At 43.3% G+C, this 24,732-nt stretch overlaps 2 protein-coding genes across 3 annotated transcripts; both read right to left on the bottom strand.

Moving 5' to 3' along the window:
- Positions 1-596: 596 nt before the first annotated feature.
- Positions 597-11,685, bottom strand: LOC132475539 (mucin-2-like). Of its 2 annotated transcripts, XM_060076720.1 has the most exons (13): positions 6,997-7,014; positions 6,831-6,895; positions 6,527-6,705; positions 5,116-6,026; positions 4,950-5,014; positions 4,646-4,824; positions 3,629-3,897; positions 3,480-3,544; positions 3,173-3,360; positions 2,474-2,685; positions 1,721-1,782; positions 1,183-1,334; positions 597-1,090 (listed from the first exon to the last, which is right to left on the bottom strand). In XM_060076720.1, the coding sequence occupies exons 4-13, from the start codon at positions 5,911-5,913 to the stop codon at positions 1,005-1,007; spliced, it is 2,076 nt and encodes a 691-aa protein (XP_059932703.1). In that variant the 5' UTR covers positions 5,914-6,026; positions 6,527-6,705; positions 6,831-6,895; positions 6,997-7,014; the 3' UTR covers positions 597-1,004. The 2 variants fall into 2 exon arrangements, 1 of the variants encoding a protein (XP_059932703.1); XR_009529936.1 differs by lacking the exons at positions 597-1,090; positions 1,183-1,334; positions 1,721-1,782; ... (3 more) ...; positions 3,629-3,897; positions 4,646-4,824 and adding exons at positions 8,658-8,722; positions 8,825-9,195; positions 9,367-11,685 and having other exon boundaries at positions 6,997-8,532.
- A 3,434-nt stretch (positions 11,686-15,119) lies between these two features.
- Positions 15,120-21,668, bottom strand: LOC132445723 (sericin 1-like). The gene is made up of 8 exons (XM_060035839.1): positions 21,536-21,668; positions 21,314-21,374; positions 20,383-20,508; positions 20,201-20,328; positions 20,037-20,101; positions 19,724-19,902; positions 17,744-19,059; positions 15,120-15,497 (listed from the first exon to the last, which is right to left on the bottom strand). Exons 2-8 carry the CDS (start codon positions 21,354-21,356, stop codon positions 15,120-15,122), a joined length of 2,235 nt encoding a protein of 744 aa, XP_059891822.1. The 5' UTR covers positions 21,357-21,374; positions 21,536-21,668.
- Between the last annotated feature and the right edge of the window lie 3,064 nt (positions 21,669-24,732).

Genomic DNA, 24,732 nt, shown 5'->3' with positions numbered 1-24,732 from the left:
GTGGCTGTAATTTTGCACCAAGGCTGAATTTCTTGAACGTTTTCAAGTACTGTATTAGGGGCCCACTAAGAGCTACATAAAAGCATTCATAAAGTAGTGATATATATTCAACCTATTTGCTGTGCCATGACTGAGACATGAGGTCTTGTTACCAAAGACCTCAGACTTCAGCACTGGTGTCAACACTGTTCATTCGGGACCTGCGGCGCAGCTTGGCCGAGCCATCTGTTCCCCTGCCCCAGATGGCACTTCAGATGGCCGCGCTTCCGCCGCTGCGGTGAAAAATATTTGAAGAATTAACTATGTATATATTTCGGCCGACATCGGCATGTGCTGGTCCGAATTACGCCGCAATTATGTCGGATTGATTACAGCCCCAACAAAGTAGTAGTACGAGAGGCAACAACAGGGCTTCTGTTGTTAACACTTATCCATGCTTTTTCCTTTCCTGGGAATTGCTGGCGGGAGGGGAATGCTGGGTACTGCAGTTTCTAATTCTAAAGCTCTGATACAGAGAGGGCAATATAAATAAATCAAAAGAATTAGGAACAGGTTCAAAGTACTTAACATCAATAAGAATAGTAATATTAAAATGAAAGTTTATTATTATTTGTTTTATTGCTTCATCCCACTTAATTTCGGTAATAATAATTCAAAATAACCTATAACGATGGCTTCATTTATAAGGATACTGGTATTTAAAGGCAATATAATCTCACAGAATACAATATGGATGAATAAGCCAAATGAATAGGCCTACATGCATGCATCAGATAAATAACTTAAATCAATTGAAATCTTTCTATATTCCTTCAAAGCCCATCCAGTATAAATTCATTACCTGAGAAAATCACATTTATCGTACTCCCTTAATACATATCATTTGGAACATACACATCATCTATAATGCAGCCCAATAGATCCTATCGACACCTCCTTTCCGATAATTAATCAGACATATATTTATTGTGCATCCCAAGGTTGAGGAGACGGACAAGCCGACACTAACTCTGTCTGGACAGAGACCAGGATAGAGCCACTAACACTAATGCAGTGAGGACACTGCTCTTGTGGGTGACTCCGGTTGAAACTGAAACAAAAAAAACATACAACAATGTAAAACAAGAGGAAAAGGTTCAGAGATAGAATTGAGAGGGCACTGGTTGACCATGCGTTTCTTACCTGTTAGGCCCTGCACAGTTATACTGCTGGTCTCAATGTTGAAGGCTGTGATGCTTTGCGCTGCAGTGGTGAACACATTTAAAATCTGAAGGCCATCAGGAACTGAGTTTGAATTGAAGAAAACGTTTAGGGTGTTGATGATCGACCCATCGCTGAGGAGGAGGAAGAGAGGACAACATGATATTCGTGATTAAGATTATGATATATGTATCAAGCGTCCTTGAGTTTGAAAGTCACTACATAAATTGAATTCATTATTATGATTATTATCAGAATCAGAATCAGAATCAGAAAGGATTTAATTGCCAAGAAGGATTTTACACCAACCAGGAATTTGGCTTGGTGATCAAGGTGCATACATTAAGACAATAACAATGAACAATGAAGAAGAGATATATATATATATAACACCATATAAACAAGCAGGAACATAAGCAATCAATTAAAAAAAAGGATCAAATAGAACCAAATAGAATAAACCAAATAGAATAAAATAAATGTGTGTTGAGTCATCGAGCAGTCACAAATGGACGCTTACCTGAATGATACCACGTTTATGCTGTTAAAGGAGCCAAAACTCCGACGGAAAAAGGGTTTGAGCTGTGGAAATACATAGGAAATAATTAGTTGAATCCTGTCTTGAACCAAATACTTCATTATTGTCTTTCAAAATAAGATGAACACATCGATATAGATCGGCTTCTGCTGCCTTGGTACGTACTTTGGCATTGTCATAGAAACAATAACAAAGGCCTACACAAAACTTGGATAACAGTAGTCAGTCCCTCCAGAAAAATGTGATTATGCGATCGCATAATTCAATGCATAATCAGCCAAAGTCTGCATATTCATGCGGGGGCCGCATTTCGCACTTTCACCGCATAAACTGCAGATTTCTGCGCAAAATAAGCGGGGCTTGCATGATTTCATAATCCCCGCATTTTCATTGCAAAAAAGTCACATATATCTTAGCAGAAAGTTGAAAAATATTGCGTTTACTTCACACAAGAGCAGCCATTTCCCCCTGTTGACATGGGAACGTTATGAAGTGACGTAATGATGCGACGTGAACGATGGACAAGCCGCATTTTTCGCAAGTTCCCGCAATTTTTGAAAGTTCCCGTAACTTCATCCCATAACATTTTATAAATATGCCGCATATTTCATCGCATTTTTTAAGAAAACGTGCTGCATAATCAAGGATTTTTGGCCGCAACAGTCACAAAAAAACGCCGCATTTTTCTGGAGGGACTGAGTAGTAAATTAAAAACATGTTTCCATGTCTACTTACTTGTGTTGTTAAGAGCGTTGCCCGAGCAATAAACGCAGCAGAAGATGAGTTCAATAGATCATTCGTGAAGGTTTCTCCTGCCGATCTGAACACCACCTGCCGGGAAGTGAGTTGTGGTGCAGCGGTGGCAACGGGCCCAGCGGGGGCCGTCACAGCGGCAGTCGGAGCAGCAGTCGTTGGTGATCCAGTGGTCGTAGGAGCATTTGGGTCTCCTGCAACAGCAAAACATGAAGGGTGGAACGTTTTGGAACCAGACTTGCTTCTGAGATTTCCCAGGTTGGTCCGAAATGTATTCTCACAGAGAATTTCACCCGCTAATAAACAACTATGCTAAACTAAATGGCTTTTAGATATTAGCCCTACAGCAGCATTAACTGAAATGTTGTTATAAAACTCCGAGAATTTAGGAGGGATGGAATTTTACACTTTGAGGTATAAAAATAACCTCAAAGTGTTTCAAATAAATTAGAATTTGCGTTTGCACAAGCGTAGCCCTTAGTAACTTGAAGGACGTACCAAAAGGTAAAGTAGTGCTACTTGCTATTTCTCCGAATGATCATGTCAAGCAATTAAAACCCAAAAATACTTTATTATATGAAGCCCGGAAATTTGACAATTGAATGTCTTTTCTCTATTGTTGCAACTATTCCAAATTGTAAGCTAGCAATGTTGTGGAAGATCCTTTAAGTGTTTACTTACGTATGTTAATGCTGTCAGTATCTATGGTGAGGTTAGTTGTAATGTTCGGGTTGTTCAGTCCATTGACAAGGGTAGTTCGAATTACATCAGCCGCTGGGACCTCTGCTGGTGTACCAGTTGGCCGAAACTGTAGCTCTACTTCTGCCTCGGTATTAGGCCTATCCGTTCGTACCCTAGCAGTTCCTCGTCTACAGAATAAAATATATTTTAGACAAAGATCACATTGTTTTTTTCCTTCATGAAAGCCAGTTCTGGATAATTGCATTCTGTAACATGCAGAATGATTTGATTCATTAATTCATTTTACCGAAACAAGATGAGTCTTGTACGAATGAATCGGCCGGAAAATTCCGCAAAGAAGATCGTGTCACACTGAAAGAAAAAAATGGTTGATTTAACAATCAGAATTAATATGTAGCATGAAATGCAAAAATATTTGTATATTTTTCTACTTACCACTGTCACAACTGTGCTTTCAAGCGCTTTATATTCGGTCGTAGAACTATTCTCATAAGGTGGAATGAATGCCTCTTCTATTGTGGCCGTGAAAACTACAACTGGATTAGGAGTTGCGATTACAGCGGTTGTTGTTGGACCGCCAGTGGTTGTTGGTAGGCCTACTGCAGTGGTTGTTGATCCTCCAGCGGACCCTGGGGAGGCCGTCACAGCGGCAGTCGGAGCAGCAGTCGTTGGTGATCCAGTGGTCGTAGGAGCATTTGGGTCTCCTGCAACAGCAAAACATGAAGGGTGGAACATTTTGGAACCAGACTTGCTTCTGAGATTTCCCAGGTTGGTCCGAAATGTATTCTCACAGAGAATTTCACCCGCTAATAAACAACTATGCTAAACTAAATGGCTTTTAGATATAAGCCCTACAGCAGCATTAACTGAAATGTTGTTATAAAACTCCTAGAATTTAGGAGGGATGGAATTTTACTAAAAGGTATTAAAATAACCTCAGTGTTTCAAATAAATGAGAATTTGCGTGTGTAGCCCTAACTTGAAGGACGTACCAAAAGGTAAAGTAATGCTACTTGCTATTTCTCAGAATGATCATGTCAAGCAATTAAAACGTGGTTAAATTCATCATATCTGTTTTACGGTATCCAGCCCTGAAATTATTATGCCTTGGTAAAACAATCAGTGGTTGCTACCTTCAAACAATATCCCTCTTTTTACGGGTCTTTCGTCAGATTTCTGCTTACTTAAAGCACCTTTAACTGACATTTTGTTTGAATACTACTAGAATGTAGAAGACATGGAATTTCTCTCAGAAATGTGTGTTTACCAAAGAGTAGCACTTATTAACTTGTATTTCCCCTCAAAGTCCGGTCAAGCAAGTAAAACCAAAGTAAAGGGTATTTAATGAAGCCCCAAATGTTTACAATTGGCTGTCTGTATTCCCTGTGGTTGCTGTTATCCCAAATTGTAGGCGAACAATGTTATGAAAGATCCTGCAAAGGGTTTACATACTTGTGATCGTAATGGTTGTCGTATCTACAGTGAGGTTAGAGGTTATGTTTGGGTTGTTCAGTCCTTCGACCAGGGTACTTCGAACATCGTCAGCCTGTGGGATCGGTTGTGACGAAGTAGTTGGCTGAAACTCAAGCTTTACTTCTGCTTCAGTATTGGTCGATCGAGTCGCAGGGATCCTTTGTTAAAAGAAGAAAATATTGTTAGGTCTTGTCACATAGTATGTGAAAGACGGTTCTTGATAATTGGATTCTGTAACATTCAGGGACAGATTGAAATGAATTAATTCCTCAGTTAATATTACCTGAATCCGATGACAATTGTCCGAATGAACCGGTCGCCAAATTGAGCTGTGTAGATTGCGTTAAACTGAAAGCAAAATAAATGAATTCAGCATTCTAAATTTATATTTAGTCGAAAAATGCGAATAAAATAAAATAATCGTTCCAGTATTATTAATTTTTACTGACCGTTATCACAACTTCGGTCTCAAGTGCTTGATATTCGGGTGAGGTATTATTATTATAAGCAGGAATAAATGTCTGCATTATCACTGCGGTGATAACAAAAACTGAAGGGGTAATTATTGGGGCTTCAGTGGTTGTTGAACCTCCAGTTGTTGTTGATACTTCTGTTGTTGTTGATGCTCCAGTGGTTATTGATCCTCCAGTTGTTGTTGATCCTCCAGTGGTTGTTGATCCTCCAGTGGTTGTTGGACCTCCAGTTCTGGTTGAACCTGCAGTGGTTGTTGATCCTCCAGTGGTTGTTGATCCTCCAGTGGTTGTTGATCCTCCAGTGGTTGTTGGTACTGAAGTGGTTGTTGATCCTCCAGTGGTTGTTGATGCTCCAGTGGTTGTTGATCCTCCAGTTGTTGTTGATCCTCCAGTGGTTGTTGATCCTCCAGTGGTTGTTGGACCTCCAGTTGTGGTTGAACCTGCAGTGGTTGTTGATCCTCCAGTGGTTGTTGATCCTCCAGTGGTTGTTGATCCTCCAGTGGTTGTTGGTACCGAAGTGGTTGTTGATCCTCCAGCTGTTGTTGACCCTCCAGTGGTTGTTGATCCTCCAGTAGTTGTTGATCCTCCAGTGGTTGTTGATACTGAAGTGGTTGTTGATCCTCCAGCTGTTGTTGATACTTCAGTAGATGTTGTTCCTCCAGTGGTTGTTGATTCTCCAGTGGTTGTTGGTCCTGCAGTCATTGTTGATCCTCCAGTGGTTGTCGACCCTCCAGTGGTTGTTGATCCTGCCGTTGTTGTTTGTCCTGCAGTCATTGTGGATCCTCCAGTGGTTGTTGATCCTCCTGTGGTGGTTGAACCTCCAGTGGTTGTTGATAATCCTGCAGCAGTCGTTGGTGAACTGGTAGTTGTTGTAGTAGTTGGAGTTTCTGCAAAAGCAAAATTTGAAGGTCAGAAAAGTTTGAACGCTATTTGTAATGATTTAAAACCTCTTTAAAACAGTAACTCTGAAATGTATAGTGAAACAATGTGGTTAAATTCATCATATCTGTTTTACGATATCCAGCCCTGAAATTATTATGCCTTGGTAAAACATTCAGTGGTTGCTCCCTTCAAACAATATCCCTCTTTTTATGGATCTTTCGTCAGATTTCTGCTTACTTAAAGCACCTTGAACTGACATTTTGTTTGAATACTACTAGAATGTAGAAGACATGGAATTTGCCTCAGAAGTGTTTATTTACCAAAGAGTAGCACTTATTAACTTGCATTTCCCCTCAAAGTCCTGTCAAGCAAGTAAAACCAAAGTAAAGGGTATTTAATGAAGCCCCAAATTCTTACAATTGGCTGTCTGTATTCCCTGTGGTTGCTGTTATCCCAAATTGTAGGCGAACAATGTTATGAAAGATCCTGCAAAGGGTTTACATACTTGTGATCGTAATGCTTTCCGTATCTACAGTGAGGTTAGAGGTTATGTTTGGGTTGTTCAGTCCTTCGACCAGGGTACTTCGAACATCGTCAGCCTGTGGGATCGGTTGTGACGAAGTAGTTGGCTGAAACTCAAGCTCTACTTCTGCTTCCGTATTGGTCGATCGAGTCGCAGGGATCCTTTGTTAAAAGAAGTAAATATCGTTAGGTCTTGTCACATAGTATGTGAAAGACGGTTCTTGATAATTGGATTCTGTAACATTCAGGGACAGATTGAAATGAATTAATTCCTCAGTTAATATTACCTGAATCCGATGACAATTGTCCGAATGAACCGGTCGCCAAATTGAGCTGTGTAGATTGCGTTAAGCTGAAAGCAAAATACATGAATTCAGCATTCTAACTTTATATTTATTCGAAAAATGCGAATAAAATAAAATAATCGTTCCAGTATTATTAATTTTTACTGACCGTTATCCCAACTTCGGTCTCAAGTGCTTGATATTCGGGAGAGGTATTATCATTATAAGCAGGAATAAATATCTGTATTATCACTGCGGTGAAAACAAAAACTGGAGGGGTAATTATTGGGGCTTCAGTTGTTGTTGATCCTCCAGTTGTTGTTGATCCTCCAGTGGTTGTTGATACTCCAGTGGTTGTTGATCCTCCAGTGGTTGTTGATCCTCCAGTGGTTGTTGATCCTCCAGTGGTTGTCGACCCTTCTGTGGTTGTTGATGCTCCAGTGGTTGTTGCTCCTCCAGTGGTTGTTGGTACTGCAGTGGTGGTTGATCCTCCAGTGGTTGTTGATTCTCCAGTGGTTGTTGATTCTCCAGTGGTTGTTGGTACTGCTGTGGTTGTTGGTACTGCAGTGGTTGTTGATCCTCCAACTGTTGTTGATACTCCAGTGGTCGTTGCTCCTCCAGTGGTTGTTGGTACTGCAGTGGTTGTTGATCCTTCAGTGCTTGTTGATCCTCCAGTGGTTGTTGATCCTCCAGTGGTTGTTGATCCTCCAGTAGTTGTTGATCCTCCAGTGGTTGTTGATACTGAAGTGGTTGTTGATCCTCCAGCTGTTGTTGATACTTCAGTAGATGTTGTTCCTCCAGTGGTTGTTGATTCTCCAGTGGTTGTTGGTCCTGCAGTCGTTGTTGATCCTCCAGTGGTTGTCGACCCTCCAGTGGTTGTTGATCCTGCCGTTGTTGTTTGTCCTGCAGTCATTGTGGATCCTCCAGTGGTTGTTGATCCTCCTGTGGTGGTTGAACCTCCAGTGGTTGTTGATAATCCTGCAGTAGTCGTTGGTGAACTGGTAGTTGTTGTAGTAGTTGTAGTTTCTGCAAAAGCAAAATTTGAAGGTCAGAAAAGTTTGAACGCTATTTGTAATGATTTAAAACCTCTTTAAAACAGTAACTCTGAAATGTATAGTGAAACAATGTGGTTAAATTCATCATATCTGTTTTACGATATCCAGCCCTGAAATTATTATGCCTTGGTAAAACATTCAGTGGTTGCTCCCTTCAAACAATATCCCTCTTTTTATGGGTCTTTCGTCAGATTTCTGCTTACTTAAAGCACCTTGAACTGACATTTTGTTTGAATGCTACTAGAATGTAGAAGACATGGAATTTGCCTCAGAAATGTGTATTTACCAAAGAGTAGCACTTATTAACTTGCATTTCCCCTCAAATTCCTGTCAAGCAAGTAAAACCAAAGTAAAGGGTATTTAATGAAGCCCCAAATTTTTACAATTGGCTGTCTGTATTCCCTGTGGTTGCTGTTATCCCAAATTGTAGGCGAACAATGTTATGAAAGATCCTGCAAAGGGTTTACATACTTGTGATCGTAATGCTTTCCGTATCTACAGTGAGGTTAGAGGTTATGTTTAGGTTGTTCAGTCCTTCGACCAGGGTACTTCGAACATCGTCAGCGTGTGGGATCGGTTGTGACAAAGTAGTTGGCTGAAACTCAAGCTCTACTTCTGTTTCCGTATTGGTCGATCGAGTCGCAGGGATCCTTTGTTTAAAGAAGAAAATATTGTTAGGTCTTGTCACATAGTATGTGAAAGACGGTTCTTGATAATTGGATTCTTTAACATTCAGGGACAGATTGAAATGAATTAATTCCTCAGTTAATATTACCTGAATCCGATGACAATTGTCCGAATGAACCGGTCGCCAAATTGAGCTGTGTAGATTGCGTTAAACTGAAAGCAAAATACATGAATTCAGCATTCTAACTTTATATTTATTTCGAAAAATTCGAATAAAATAAAATAATCGTTCCAGTATTATTAATTTTTACTGACCGTTATCACAACTTTGGTCTCAAGTGCTTGATATTCGGGTGAGGTATTATTATTATAAGCAGGAATAAATGTCTGCATTATCACTGCGGTGATAACAAAAACTGGAGGGGTAATTATTGGGGCTTCAGTGGTTGTTGAACCTCCAGTTGTTATTGATACTTCTGTTGTTGTTGATGCTCCAGTGGTTGTTGATACTCCAGTTGTTGTTGATCCTCCAGTGGTTATTGATCCTCCAGTTGTTGTTGATCCTCCAGTGGTTGTTGATCCTCCTGTTGTTGTTGATACTCCTGTTGTTGAACTTCCTGTTGTTGTTGATCCTCCAGTGGTTGTTGATTCCACGTTTAATGTTGACACTGCTGTTGTTACTGACCCTCCAGTAGTTGATACTTCTGTGGTTGTGTATCCCCCAGCTGTTGTTGACCCTCCAGCTGTTGATCCTCCAGTTGTTGTAGAACTGCCAGTTGTCGATCCACCAGTTGTTGTTGAAACTCCAGTGGTTGATGACCGTTGAGTCATTGTTGAACTACCAGTTGTGGCTGAACCTCCAGTTATTGATGAATCTCCGGTGCTTGTCACACCTTCCGTAGTTGATGATCCTGCAGTGGTTGATGATCCACCAGTGGTTGTTGATCCTCCAGTGGTTGTTGATCCTCCTGTTGTTGATACTCCTGTTGATGTTGATCCTCCAGTGGTTGTTGATCTTCCAGTGGTTGTTGATCCTCCAGTGGTTGTTGATCCTCCAGCTGTTAAACCCTCAGTGGTTGTTGATCCTGCAGTGGTTATTAATCCTCCAGTGGTTGTTGATGCTCCAGTGGTTGTTGATACTCCAGTTGTTGTTGATCCTCCAGTGGTTATTGATCCTCCAGTTGTTGTTGATCCTCCAGTGGTTGTTGATCCTCCTGTTGTTGTTGATACTCCTGTTGTTGAACTTCCTGTTGTTGTTGATCCTCCAGTGGTTGTTGATTCCACGTTTAATGTTGACACTGCTGTTGTTACTGACCCTCCAGTAGTTGATCCTTCTGTGGTTGTGTATCCCCCAGCTGTTGTTGACCCTCCAGCTGTTGATCCTCCAGTTGTTGTAGAACTGCCAGTTGTCGATCCACCAGTTGTTGTTGAAACTCCAGTGGTTGATGACCGTTGAGTCATTGTTGAACTACCAGTTGTGGCTGAACCTCCAGTTATTGATGAATCTCCGGTGCTTGTCACACCTTCCGTAGTTGATGATCCTGCAGTGGTTGATGATCCACCAGTGGTTGTTGATCCTCCAGTGGTTGTTGATCCTCCTGTTGTTGATACTCCTGTTGATGTTGATCCTCCAGTGGTTGTTGATCCTCCAGTGGTTGTTGATCCTCCAGTGGTTGTTGATCCTCCAGCTGTTAAACCCTCAGTGGTTGTTGATCCTGCAGTGGTTATTAATCCTCCAGTGGTTGTTGATCCTCCAGTGGTTGTTGATCCTCCAGTGGTTGTTGATCCTCCAGTGGTTGTTGATCCTGCTGTTGTTGTTGATCCTCCAGTGGTTGTTGATCCTCCTGTTGTTGTTGATACTCCTGTTGTTGAACTTCCTGTTGTCGTTGATCCTCCAGTGGTTGTTGATTCCACGTTTAATGTTGACACTGCTGTTGTTACTGACCCTCCAGTAGTTGATCCTTCTGTGGTTGTTGATCCCCCAGCTGTTGTTGACCCTCCAGCTGTTGATCCTCCAGTTGTTGTAGAACTGCCAGTTGTCGATCCTCCAGTGGTAGTTGAAACTCCAGTGGTTGATGACCGTTGAGTCATTGTTGAACTACCAGTTGTGGCTGAACCTCCAGTTATTGATGAATCTCCGGGGCTTGTCACACCTTCCGTAGTTGATGATCCACCAGTGGTTGTTGATCCTCCAGTGGTTGTTGATCCACCAGTGGTTGTTGATCCTCCAGTGGTTGTTGATCCTCCAGTGGTTGTTGATCCTCCAGTGGTTGTTGATCCTCCAGTGGTTGTTGATCCTGCAGTGGTTGTTGATCCACCAGTGGTTGTTGATCCTGCAGTGGTTGTTAATCCTCCAGTGGTTGTTGATCCTCCAGTGGTTGTTGATCCTCCAGTTGTTGTTGATCCTCCAGTGGTTGTTGATCCTCCTGTTGTTGTTGATACTTCTGTTGTTGAACTTCCTGTTGATGTTGATCCTCCAGTGGTTGTTGATCCTCCAGTGGTTGTTGAACCTCCAGCTGTTAAACCCTCAGTGGTTGATGATCCTCCAGTGGTTGATGATCCTCCAGTGGTTGATGATCCTCCAGTGGTTGTTGCTCCTGCAGTGAATGGCTCTACTATTGTGGCCGTGAAAACTACAACTGGATTAGGAGTTGCGATTAAAGCGGTTGTTGTTGGACCGCCAGTGGTTGTTGGTACTGCAGTGGTTGTTGATCCTCCAATGGTTGTTGATCCTCCAGTGGTTGTTGATCCTGCAGTCATTGTTGATCCCCCTGTGGTTGTTGATCCTCCAGTGGTTGTTGATTCCACATCTAATGTTGACACTGCTGTTGTTACTGACCCTCCAGTAGTTGATCCTTCTGTGGTTGTTGATCCCCCAGCTGTTGTTGACCCTCCAGCTGTTGATCCTCCAGTTGTTGTAGAACTGCCAGTTGTCGATCCACCAGTTGTTGTTGAAACTCCAGTGGTTGATGAACGTTGAGTCATTGTTGAACTACCAGTTGTGGCTGAACCTCCAGTTATTGATGAATCTCCGGTGCTTGTCACACCTTCCCTAGTTGATGATCCACCAGTGGTTGTTGATCCTCCGGTGGTTGTTGATCCTCCAGTTGTGGAACCCCCAGTGGTTATTGATCCTCCAGGGGTTGTTGATCCTCCACTGGTTGTTGATCCTCCAGTGGTTGTTGATCCTCCAGTGGTTGTTGATCCTTCAGCTGTAGTTGGTCCTCCAGTGGTTGTTGATCCTCCAGTGGTTGTTGATCCTCCAGTGGTTGTTTGTCCTCCAGTGGTTGTTGGTACTGCAGTGGTTGTTGATCCTCCAGTGGTTGTTGATCCTCCAGTGGTTGTTGATCCTGCTGTCATTGTTGATCCCCCTGTGGTTGTTGATCCTCCAGTGGTTGTTGATTCCACATCTAATGTTGACACTGCTGTTGTTACTGACCCTCCAGTAGTTGATCCTTCTGTGGTTGTTGATCCCCCAGCTGTTGTTGACCCTCCAGCTGTTGATCCTCCAGTTGTTGTAGAACTGCCAGTTGTCGATCCACCAGTTGTTGTTGATCCTCCAGTGGTTGTTGATCCTGCAGTTGTTGAACCTCCCGTAGTTGTAGATACAACAGCGGTTGTTGAATCCCCAGTTGTTGTTGATCCTCCTGCTGTTGTTGATCCTCCATTTGTGGAACCCCCAGTGTTTATTGATCCTCCAGTGGTTGTTGATCCTGCAGTGGTTGTTGATCCTCCAGTTGTGGAACTTCCAGTTGTTATTGATCCTCCAGTGGTTGTTGATCCTGCAGTTGTTGTTGATCCTGCAGTTGTTGAACCTTCTGTAGTTGTAGATACAACAGCGGTTGTTGAATCTCCAGTTGTTGTTGGTCCTCCAGTGGTTGTTGATCCTCCAGTGGTTGTTGATCCTCCAGTGGTTGTTGATCCTCCAGTGGTTGTTGATCCTCCAGTGGTTGTTAATCCTCCAGGGGTTGTTGATCCTGCAGTGGTTGTTGATCCACCAGTTGTGGAACTTCCAGTTGTTATTGATCCTCCAGTGGTTGTTGATCCTTCAGTGGTTGTTGATCCTCCAGTAGTTGTTTGTCCTCCAGTGGTTGATGATCGTCCAGTGGTTATTGATCCTCCAGTGGTTGTTGATCCTGCAGTGGTCGTTGATCCTGCAGTTGTTGAACCTCCCGTCGTTGTAGATGCTCCAGTTGTTGTTGGTCCTCCAGTGGTTGTTGATCCTCCTGCTGTTGTTGATCCTCCAGTTGTGGAACCCCCAGTGGTTATTGATCCTCCAGTGGTTGTTGATCCTGCAGTGGTTGTTATTGATCCTCCAGTGGTTGTTAATCCTCCTGCTGTTGTTGATCCTCCAGTTGTGGAACTTCCAGTTGTTATTGATCCTCCAGTGGTTGTTGATCCTTCAGTGGTTGTTGATCCTCCAGTGGTTGTTGATCGTCCAGTGGTTATTGATCCTCCAGTGGTTGTTGATCCTCCAGTGGTTGTTGATCCTCCAGTGGTTGATGATCGTCCAGTGGTTATTGATCCTCCAGTGGTTGTTGATCCTGCAGTTGTTGTTGATCCTGCAGTGGTTGTTGAACCTCCCGTAGTTGTAGATACAACAGCGGTTGTTGAACCTCCCGTAGTTGTAGATACAACAGCGGTTGTTGAATCCCCAGTTGTTGTTGGTCCTCCAGTGGTTGTTGATCCTCCAGTGGTTGTTGATCCTCCTGCTGTTGTTGATACTCCAGTTGTGGAACCCCCAGTAGTTATTGATCCTCCAGTGGTGGTTGATCCAGTAGTGGTTGTTGATCCTACAGTGGTGGTTGATCCTCCAGTGGTTGTTGATCCTGCAGTTGTTGTTGTTAGTCCTCCAGTTGTGGAACCTCCAGTTGTTATTGATCCTCCAGTGGTTGTTGATCCTTCAGTGGTTGTTGATCCTCCATTAGTTGTTTGTCCTCCAGTGGTTGATGATCGTCCAGTGGTTATTGATCCTCCAGTGGTTGTTGATCCTGCATTGGTTGTTGATCCTGCAGTGGTTGTTGATCCTGCAGTTGTTGAACCTCCTGTAGTTGTAGATACACCAGCGGTTGTTGAATCCCCAGTTGTTGTCGGTCCTCCAGTGGTTGATGATCGTCCAGTGGTTATTGATCCTCCAGTGGTTGTTGATCGTCCAGTGGTTATTGATCCTCCAGTGGTTGTTGATCCTCCAGTGGTTGATGATCGTCCAGTGGTTGATGATCGTCCAGTGGTTATTGATCCTCCAGCGGTTGTTGAATCCCCAGTTGTTGTTGGTCCTCCAGTGGTTGTTGATCCTCCAGTGGTTGTTGATCCTCCTGCTGTTGTTGATCCTCCAGTTGTGGAACCCCCAGTAGTTATTGATCCTCCAGTGGTGGTTGATCCTGTAGTGGTTGTTGATCCTACAGTGGTTGTTGATCCTCCAGTGGTTGTTGATCCTGCAGTTGTTGTTGTTAGTCCTCCAGTTGTGGAACCTCCAGTTGTTATTGATCCTCCAGTGGTTGTTGATCCTTCAGTGGTTGTTGATCCTCCATTAGTTGTTTGTCCTCCAGTGGTTGATGATCGTCCAGTGGTTATTGATCCTCCAGTGGTTGTTGATCGTCCAGTGGTTATTGATCCTCCAGTGGTTGTTGATCCTCCAGTGGTTGATGATCGTCCAGTGGTTATTGATCCTCCAGTGGTTGTTGATCCTGCAGTGGTTGTTGATCCTGCAGTGGTTGTTGAACCTCCCGTAGTTGTAGATACAACAGCGGTTGTTGAATCCCCAGTTGTTGTTGGTCCTCCAGTGGTTGTTGATCCTCCAGTGGTTGTTGATCCTCCTGCTGTTGTTGATCCTCCAGTTGTGGAACCCCCAGTAGTTATTGATCCTCCAGTGGTGGTTGATCCTGTAGTGGTTGTTGATCCTACAGTGGTTGTTGATCCTCCAGTGGTTGTTGATCCTGCAGTTGTTGTTGTTTGTCCTCCAGTTGTGGAACCTCCAGTTGTTATTGATCCTCCAGTGGTTGTTGATCCTTCAGTGGTTGTTGATCCTCCATTATTTGTTTGTCCTCCAGTGGTTGATGATCGTCCAGTGGTTATTGATCCTCCAGTGGTTGTTGATCCTGCAGTGGTTGTTGATCCTGCAGTTGTGGAACTTCTAGTTGTTATTGATCCTCCAGTGGTTGTTGATCCTCCAGTGGTTGTTGATCCTCCAGTTGTGGAACTTCCAGTGGTTATTGTTCCTCCAAGGGTTGTTGATCCTGCAGTGCTTGTTGATCCTGCAGTGGTTGTTGATCCTGCAGTGGTTGTTGATCCTGCAGTTGTTGAACCTCCTGTAGTTGTAGATACACCAGCGGTTGTTGAATCCCCAGTTGTTGCGGAACTTCCAGTTGTTATTGATCCTCCAGTGGTTGTTGATCCTTCAGTGGTGGTTGATCCTCCAGTAGTTGTTTGTACTCCAGTGGTTGTTGATCCTCCAGTGGTTGTTGATCCTCCAGTGGTTGTTGATCCTCCTGTGGTCGATGATCCTCGAGTGCTTATTGATCCTCCCGTGGTTGTTGATCTTGCAGTGGTTGTTGATCCACCAGTTGTGGAACTTCCAGTGGTTATTGTTCCTCCAAGGGTTGTTGATCCTTCAGTGGTTGTTGATCCTCCAGTAGTTGTTTGTTCTCCAGTGGTTATTGATCCACCAGTGGTTGTTGATCCTCCAGTGGTCGATGATCCTCCAGTGCTTATTGATCCTCCAGTGTTTATTGATCCTCCCGTGGTTGTTGATCTTGCAGTGGTTGTTGATCCACCAGTTGTGGAACTTCCAGTTGTTATTGATCCTCCAGTGGTTGTTGATCCTCCAGTGGTCGATGATCCTCCAGTGCTTATTGATCCTCCAGTGTTTATTGATCCTCCCGTGGTTGTTGATCTTGCAGTGGTTGTTGATCCACCAGTTGTGGAACTTCCAGTTGTTATTGATCCTCCAGTGGTTGTTGATCCTCCAGTGGTCGATGATCCTCCAGTGCTTATTGATCCTCCAGTGGTTGTTGATCCTCCCGTGGTTGTTGATCCTTCAGTGGTTGTTGATCCTCCAGTGGTCGATGATCCTCCAGTGCTTATTGATCCTCCAGTGTTTATTGATCCTCCAGTGGTTGTTGATCCTGCAGTGGTTGTTGGTCCTCCAGTGGTTGATGATCGTCCACTGGTTATTGATCCTCCAGTGGTTGTTGATCCTGCATTGGTTGTTGATCCTCCAGTGGTTGTTGATCCTCTCGTTGTTTGTCCTCCAGTGGTTGTTGATCCTCTAGTTGTTGGTCCTCCAGTGGTTGGTGATCCTCCAGTTGTTGTTGGTCCTCCAGTGGTTGTCGATCCTGCAGTGGTTGTTGATCCTGCAGTGGTTGTTGATCCTCCAGTTGTGGAACCCCCAGTGTTTATTGATCCTCCAGTGCTTGTTGATCCTGCAGTGGGTGTTGATCCTCCAGTGGTTGTTGATCCTCCAATGGTTGTTGATCCTCCAGTGGTTGTTGATCGTCCAGTGGTTATTGATCCTCCGGTGGTTGTTGATCCTGCAGTGGTTGTTGATCCTGCAGTTGTTGAACCTCCTGTAGTTGTAGATACACCAGCGGTTGTTGAATCCCCAGTTGTTGTGGAACTTCCCGTTGTTATTGATCCTCCAGTGGTTGTTGATCCTTCAGTGGTGGTTGATCCTCCAGTAGTTGTTTGTACTCCAGTGGTTGTTGATCCTCCAGTGGTTGTTGATCCTCCAGTGGTTGTTGATCCTCCTGTGGTCGATGATCCTCCAGTGCTTATTGATCCTCCCGTGGTTGTTGATCTTGCAGTGGTTGTTGATCCACCAGTTGTGGAACTTCCAGTGGTTATTGTTCCTCCAAGGGTTGTTGATCCTTCAGTGGTTGTTGATCCTCCAGTAGTTGTTTGTACTCCAGTGGTTATTGATCCTCCAGTGTTTATTGATCCTCCCGTGGTTGTTGATCTTGCAGTGGTTGTTGATCCACCAGTTGTGGAACTTCCAGTTGTTATTGATCCTCCAGTGGTTGTTGATCCTCCAGTGGTCGATGATCCTCCAGTGCTTATTGATCCTCCAGTGGTTGTTGATCCTCCCGTGGTTGTTGATCCTTCAGTGGTTGTTGATCCTCCAGTGGTCGATGATCCTCCAGTGCTTATTGATCCTCCAGTGTTTATTGATCCTCCAGTGGTTGTTGATCCTGCAGTGGTTGTTGGTCCTCCAGTGGTTGATGATCGTCCACTGGTTATTGATCCTCCAGTGGTTGTTGATCCTGCATTGGTTGTTGATCCTCCAGTGGTTGTTGATCCTCTCGTTGTTTGTCCTCCAGTGGTTGTTGATCCTCTAGTTGTTGGTCCTCCAGTGGTTGGTGATCCTCCAGTTGTTGTTGGTCCTCCAGTGGTTGTCGATCCTGCAGTGGTTGTTGATCCTGCAGTGGTTGTTGATCCTCCAGTTGTGGAACCCCCAGTGTTTATTGATCCTCCAGTGCTTGTTGATCCTGCAGTGGGTGTTGATCCTCCAGTGGTTGTTGATCCTCCAATGGTTGTTGATCCTCCAGTGGTTGTTTGTCCTCCAGTGGTTGATGATCGTCCAGTGGTTATTGATCCTCCGGTGGTTGTTGATCCTGCAGTGGTTGTTGATCCTGCAGTTGTTGAACCTCCTGTAGTTGTAGATACACCAGCGGTTGTTGAATCCCCAGTTGTTGTGGAACTTCCAGTTGTTATTGATCCTCCAGTGGTTGTTGATCCTTCAGTGGTGGTTGATCCTCCAGTAGTTGTTTGTACTCCAGTGGTTGTTGATCCTCCAGTGGTTGTTGATCCTCCAGTGGTTGTTGATCCTCCTGTGGTCGATGATCCTCCAGTGCTTATTGATCCTCCCGTGGTTGTTGATCTTGCAGTGGTTGTTGATCCACCAGTTGTGGAACTTCCAGTGGTTATTGTTCCTCCAAGGGTTGTTGATCCTTCAGTGGTTGTTGATCCTCCAGTAGTTGTTTGTACTCCAGTGGTTATTGATCCACCAGTGGTTGTTGATCCTCCAGTGGTCGATGATCCTCCAGTGCTTATTGATCCTCCAGTGTTTATTGATCCTCCCGTGGTTGTTGATCTTGCAGTGGTTGTTGATCCACCAGTTGTGGAACTTCCAGTTGTTATTGATCCTCCAGTGGTTGTTGATCCTCCAGTGGTCGATGATCCTCCAGTGCTTATTGATCCTCCAGTGTTTATTGATTCTCCCGTGGTTGTTGATCTTGCAGTGGTTGTTGATCCACCAGTTGTGGAACTTCCAGTTGTTATTGATCCTCCAGTGGTTGTTGATCCTCCAGTGGTCGATGATCCTCCAGTGCTTATTGATCCTCCAGTGGTTGTTGATCCTCCCGTGGTTGTTGATCCTTCAGTGGTTGTTGATCCTCCAGTGGTTGATGATCCTCCAGTGCTTATTGATCCTCCAGTGTTTATTGATCCTCCAGTGGTTGTTGATCCTGCAGTGGTTGTTGGTCCTCCAGTGGTTGATGATCGTCCACTGGTTATTGATCCTCCAGTGGTTGTTGATCCTGCATTGGTTGTTGATCCTCCAGTGGTTGTTGATCCTCTCGTTGTTTGTCCTCCAGTGGTTGTTGATCCTCTAGTTGTTGGTCCTCCAGTGGTTGGTGATCCTCCAGTTGTTGTTGGTCCTCCAGTGGTTGTCGATCCTGCAGTGGTTGTTGATCCTGCAGTGGTTGTTGATCCTCCAGTTGTGGAACCCCCAGTGTTTATTGATCCTCCAGTGCTTGTTGATCCTGCAGTGGGTGTTGATCCTCCAGTGGTTGTTGATCCTCCAATGGTTGTTGATCCTCCAGTGGTTGTTTGTCCTCCAGTGGTTGATGATCGTCCAGTGGTTATTGATCCTCCAGTGGTTGTTGATCCTGCAGTGGTTGTTGATCCTGCAGGTGTTGAACCTCCCGTAGTTGTAGATACAACAGCGGTTGTTGAATCCCTAGTTGTTGATGGTCCTCCAGTGGTTGATGATCCTCCCGTGGTTGTTGATCCTCCAGTTGTGGAACCCCCAGTGTTTATTGTTCCTCCGGTGGTTGTTGATCCTGTAGTGGTTGTTGATCCTCCAGTTGTGGAACCCCCAGTGTTTATTGTTCCTCCAGTGGTTGTTGATCCTGCATTGGTTGTTGATCCTCCAGTGGTTGTTGATCCTCCAGTGGTTGTTTGTCCTCCAGTGGTTGATGATCGTCCAGTGGTTATTGAACCTCCCTTAGTTGTAGATACAACATCGGTTGTTGATCCTCCAGTTGGGGTTGTTCCTCCAGTCGTTGATGATCCTCCAGTGGTTGTTGATCTTCCAGTTGTTGAATCTCCCGTGGTTGTAGATACAACAGTGGTTGTTGAACCCCCAGTTGTTGTTGGTCCTCCAGTGGTTGTTGATCCTCCAGTTGTGGTTGAACCTCCAGTGGTTGTTGATCCTTCAGTGGTTGTTGATCCTCCTGTGGTTGTTGATCCACCAGTTGTTGATCTAGTAGTGGTGGTTGATAATCCAGCAGTAGTTGTTGGAGAACAGATAGTTGTTGTAATAGTTGGAGTCTCTGCAAAAGCAAAATTTGAAGGGTGGAAAAGTTGAAAAGCTTTTTCTAATGATATAAAACCTCTTTAAAGCAGTAACCTCTAAATGTATAGTGAACCAATGCGGTTCAATCCATCATATCTGTATTACCATACCCTGCCCCGAATTAATTATCCCCTGGTAAAACAATCAGTTGCGGTTTCTTTCAGATAATTTCTTTCGTGACATTTCTGCCTATGACATTCCCAAATTGGTCAGAAATTATAATCTCACAGCCCATTTCACTCACTAATAGCTGACAAGTGGCAAAGCCGTGTCAAAAGAAGTTACACTCTTATAATAGCTATCACATATTACTTAAAGCACCTTTATCTGACAATTTGTTTGATACTACTAGAATGTAGATGGCATGGAATTTGCCTCAGAAACAACAACACGGCTTCCAGAGGTTTCAAAGAAGTGTGTATTTACTAAAGTCTATCGCTTATTAACTTGCAGTCTTTAACAAAAGTTAAAGAATGGCTACTTTTTTATTTCCCCTCACAGTCCTATCAAGCAAGTAACACCAAAATAAAGGATATTTAATGAAGCCCGTAAATGTTACAATTAACTATTAACTGGTGTTGCTGTTATTCCAAATTGTAGGCTAGCGATGTTATGAAAGATCCTGCAAAGTGATAACCTACTTGTGATCGTAATGCTTGCAGTATCTACAGTGAGGTTAGAGGTTGTGTTTGTGCTGTTCAGTCCTTTGACCAAGGTACTTCGAACCTCCTCAGACTGTGGGATTGCTTGTGGAGAAGCAGTTGGCTGAAACTCAAGCTCTATTTCTGCTTCAGTATTGTTCGATTGAGCCACAGAGATCCTTTGTTAAAAGAAGAAAAAATTATTAGGTCTCGTCACATAGTATTTTTCCTTCATGAAAGATGGTTCTTGATAATTGGATTCTGTTACATTCAGGGACAGATTGAAATAAATTAATTCCTCAATTAATTTTACCTAAATCCGATGATAATTGTCCGAATGAACCGCTCGCCAAATTGTGCACTGTAGATCGTGTTGAACTGAAAGCAAGATACATGAACTCAACATTCTAACTTTATATTTATTCGAAAAATGTGAATTTTAAAAATAATTCGTTCAAGTGTTTTATTATTTCTTACCCTTATCTCAATTCTGTCCTCAAGCTCTGTATATTCGTCTGAGGTATTATTATCATAAGCAGCAATAAATGTTTCTACTATTTCAAATTTGAGAAAAAAATTAAAACGGGCTCCAGTGGTTGTTGAACCTCCATTTGTTATTGATGCTCCTGTTGTTATTGATCCTCCAGTGGTTGTTGAACCTCCAGCTGTTGTTGATACTCCAGTGGTTGTAGAAATACAAGCTGATGTTGATGCACCAGTGGTTGTCGACATGCATGCTGATTCTGCTGATATGGTCATCGGAGTGGAAGCCAATTGAAAGGCAACTTTGTATCATGCATTTGGAAAAACACATTACGACGTTACTTAATATGAATAGGAACTGAATTTAATCATGCTTAAACATATCATGTAGAAGTCATACACACACACGCTTTTATTTTCTAGAGCTGAGCCAGGATATTTGAATATTTGGATGATGGTTCATTAGATAGGTATTTAAATCTCAGTTTAGTATTAAAGTATTTGGTATAAAGTGTAAATTAAAAGATATGAGCAAATATGTAGGGCTGCGAGATTCCCTCAGGCAGAGAAGGCTTCTCTTCGCCTCCTCCGTTGATGTTTCATTCCGAACATGTAATGACTGAATCATCCTTCATTAGTATTAGTGGTTTGACGACTGGCCGTCCAGTGTGAGAATTAGCAAAACTGACATAGACAGACGTTTAAAAAGCTACGTGGAATAAGGATAATATTTATTAAATGTTTTAGGGTTCTGCTCAGGATTTAGTTTTCCATGCTGGCACTCCAACTCGTCTGTTTGGTCCATAAAAGTAAAAGGATTGCAGCAAGAACCAGGGTTAATGGGTTTTAAAAGGGTTTCAATAATGAATGTATTTAGCAGCTATTTCTAAGTTGGAAAAAGGCCCAAAAGCTCTCCCTACTAATAATAACAGGTCCATATTTTAATAAACTTGAATAGAACAGGAGCAATTTTTTTCTTATATGGTGATCCGTCTCCTACAATAGCGCTTGCATGATTTCTCTTTTTCAGGTGAATAGTTCTTGTACGGCCATGCAAATGTCGTAGAAGCGGCCCTAAAAGCTTCTCTTATTATTGTATGAACCTACCCAAAATAAAGAACCATGCAGATTTTCTCCTTCCCAAATCCATTCTGTTTTCTTTTTTACACTAAGGATGAAAGAAAACATTCAACATTATTAAATCAATCACATTTATATTGTAACTTTTCAGTCAAGTAGGAGACTGAATGCAAGAGTGCAAAAGTCTGCAAATAATAAGATCATGCAGTTCCTAGAATGTAATTAAACGTAAAAAGATCAAGGACTCACCTTTAACTAAACAAGTTCCAAATGTGTGTAGCGCCTTCTCAAATAAAAAAATATAAATCCTGACTGAATGCTTGGACTGGATCCCCTTGTCAAACTCTGTGCAAATTGCTAGTGAAGTGTTGGCACAAACACTTATATAGGTAGGTTAGTATGACGTGCCAAGAGCTTTTCTAACAGGTGTTTGTTTTTTCGGTCTGAAAAAAATGAAAAGGATATTTGATATGATATGGACAGCTTGCAAAAATGTCGATCATCACAGATTCATTGTCCATGTTTATCAGGTTATTCTATTGTTGAATTAAGGGGCGTTTCAGCGGCATTCCTCATGCCTGAGGAATCACAATCCTACTGTTTGGTAATGTTAAGCTGGTGATTAACTGATTGTCATGGTAATTGTGGGAGTGAACCATGCAGATTTTGATTGGCCTTGATTAGGGTCACCTATGTCAAACAATAACTGAACGGGACAGCCCAACGCTTGCGCTATCCCTCAACAAGTGAGAAGGACCAGAGCTCGCCAGGAACCCAGGTGAGTCAGTACTCACGTGGCCGAAAGCTAGTTGCCTGCCAGCTGTGATTCACTACCACTTATGTGTCTCGACTCCTGCCTAGACAGAGAGCCATTTTCAATATACCAGTGGGGTCGTGACACTTGGCATTCCCTATATTCAGAAGATATACAAGTCTTCCCTGACAAACACATATTTGACTTGCAGAAAATGTCACCTGTAAACTTAGACAAATAGCAGAAGGCATTTGTCAATTCCTTTGGATACCTGACAAAATGTTGACATATTGTGGCAAGAGGTCTAGTAGCCGCTGACTAGCCCACCAACTGCCACGCTGTAGCAACGAAGCCTCAGGGGCAGAAACGGCATGGTGTTGGCTGAATAAACAGCAATAAACCAAACCAAGAACCTTTTTTGGGGGTATTATTTTTCTTTTTATGATTGAAACAGCGTTGCAGTGTGTTCAATCTGCTCATACACACATGCACACAAGGTCAGAAGTCGAAATTGTATCCATTGCATATTTCCATTGCATATTTCAGTCAAATTTGCCCAACATCTATGCCACACTGAAGTTCAACGCTTTGCCTAATGTCAGAATGCCACTCATTTCTTTAATGGGGACTATGCAATTTATACTACAAGCTATTTATTTTTAATTTAAGCCCAGTTCAGACCAAAGATTCGCCTCGCAACTGCTTGCAACCCGCAACTTCTAAAAACCGGGCAGTTCACATTGCAGCAACGGTCGGCGACGGTAGGTGGTTTCCCTAGCATCTGTGAACGCTCTGGCACAGCTGTGAGACGCAACAGCATCAGCATCACTTGCGTTAATAACGTCAGCCTAGCTGACTTAGGTTTGAGATTAGTTAGGTTTGCGATTCTTTTTATTCATATTTTTGTTTGAGAGTAGGCTAGAGTTACTGTGTTGTCATACTCCACTACTTCTGCACTGGAGTAAATCGTCGGAGCTTACAGTTTGCTAAGATTAACCGCTAACTGGATATTGCATTTTCCGTTAGCTTTTCATCCATGTTGGACAGAGAAGTTCTCTTCCTGATATATGGCTCCAGGAAAGAGAGCCTACTTATGAGCCATTGCTGCCGGCCAATTCTCCCACCAGCACTCCCTGATGCTGGCGTGCTACCGTTAAAATAATGTTAATCAGCTCAAGCCCAACGTTATCTACCATCGTTGTTCTGAAAAAAAGATAATACTGTTAGCATTTACAACTTGTATTGAATAAGCCTATATATTGGGCCGAGTAGGCCTACAACCTAAGCTTTGCCTTTATGAACAGTACATAAAAACAGGAAACGAGGAAAAGAAAAAGGAACAGAAAATAAAAACAAAACATTAAAGGGGACATATTATGAAAACAGCACTTTTCCTGGGATTTGGGGTGGTGTTGTGGGTATATGGTGCTCCCACACGCATACAAACTTTGAAATAAGTCTGTACATGATTTTTTTGGGTGAGATACGCATTTCTGGAAGCAGCCCGCCTTCAGCTACCAAACGAGCGAGTCAGTTTCGGCGTACATAATATTCACATTTGAATATTACCTCCCACTTCCCCACTCCCCTCCAATCAGAGAGTCAATGCCAAAGTTCCTTCCCCCCAATTCTTCCCAACCATGGCCGAGATACCCCCCACTATGAGTCTTTACTTGTGGAAGTACCAGAGAATTCAGACACAGTCTTTATTATTCATAATATCATCCGAGGCACACATAGCTTTTGGCCGTGGTATTAGATAGATTATATAAATCCCCGTATATAATATTATTATGTTATGTTATATAATATAGATATAGAGCTCCAGGAGTCAGCAAACGGCAACAACCCCTTCTCCATGCTGTGGTTCAGTCTGACAGCTCATTGGTCAATGGACAGCAGCTCATTTGCATCAATGCTACAGACACCATAAACAGCGCATTCTGAAGGGACTGAAACAGAGGGGAATAGCGGCAGACGATATTTCTTTTCCTAAAAGCTATTTCCAGCAAACAGCTTCGAAAACATGTTTCCTGGAACTCAAATACTATGTTTACTTGTTGGGAAAACCCCATAATATGTCTCCTTTAACGTAACTTTTCGGATACACCAAGTGGCACCGCAAATTGCTTTCCTCTTTGATTCCCTGTTGCTATACCCCTTACTGCCAACGTCGTATAGGACAGGTTGCTCCTCCAGCAAGCAAATTAAATCTACGCCATCTACTCCAGCATCTACGTATGCTGGAGTGGACTGTACGGGACCGGGACCGGGACGGAGTAAGGCCGTGACGTACAAGTTGTTCTGTGCTGTGATTGGCTGAAGAGAAATAGCTCTTCTGTTCTAAAACTGGACCTGGCGATTTAACCTGTTCAATCTCTGGCGACTCCTGGCGACTCCTTGCGACAGCATTAGCCGCACTGCATCGACCCGTTCACAGTGCTGCGTCTTTCCCCCTGCAACGTTCTAAAACAGTCTCGTTGCAAGCAGTTGCGGGGCGAATCTTTGGTCTTTACTCATACTGCATGGTGAACTGCTGAGCCGACGTGAAGCTCTGACACTCCCAGCTCCAGCTGTGTCGCCTTTATTTGGTGCAGGTGTGTGATGTGATGCATGCCAACAGGGCCACATATGTCCTTGGCGACTGGGGAGACGGCCGATTCATGAGAGGAGCCGTTCATTCACCTGTCAA

Source organism: Gadus macrocephalus, chromosome 17, assembly GCF_031168955.1.
Source record: "Gadus macrocephalus chromosome 17, ASM3116895v1".
In the NCBI taxonomy this organism is placed as follows: domain Eukaryota; kingdom Metazoa; phylum Chordata; class Actinopteri; order Gadiformes; family Gadidae; genus Gadus; species Gadus macrocephalus.
The sequence above is the reverse complement of the archived record's forward strand: the minus strand, read 5'-3'. Positions and strand labels throughout refer to the sequence as shown.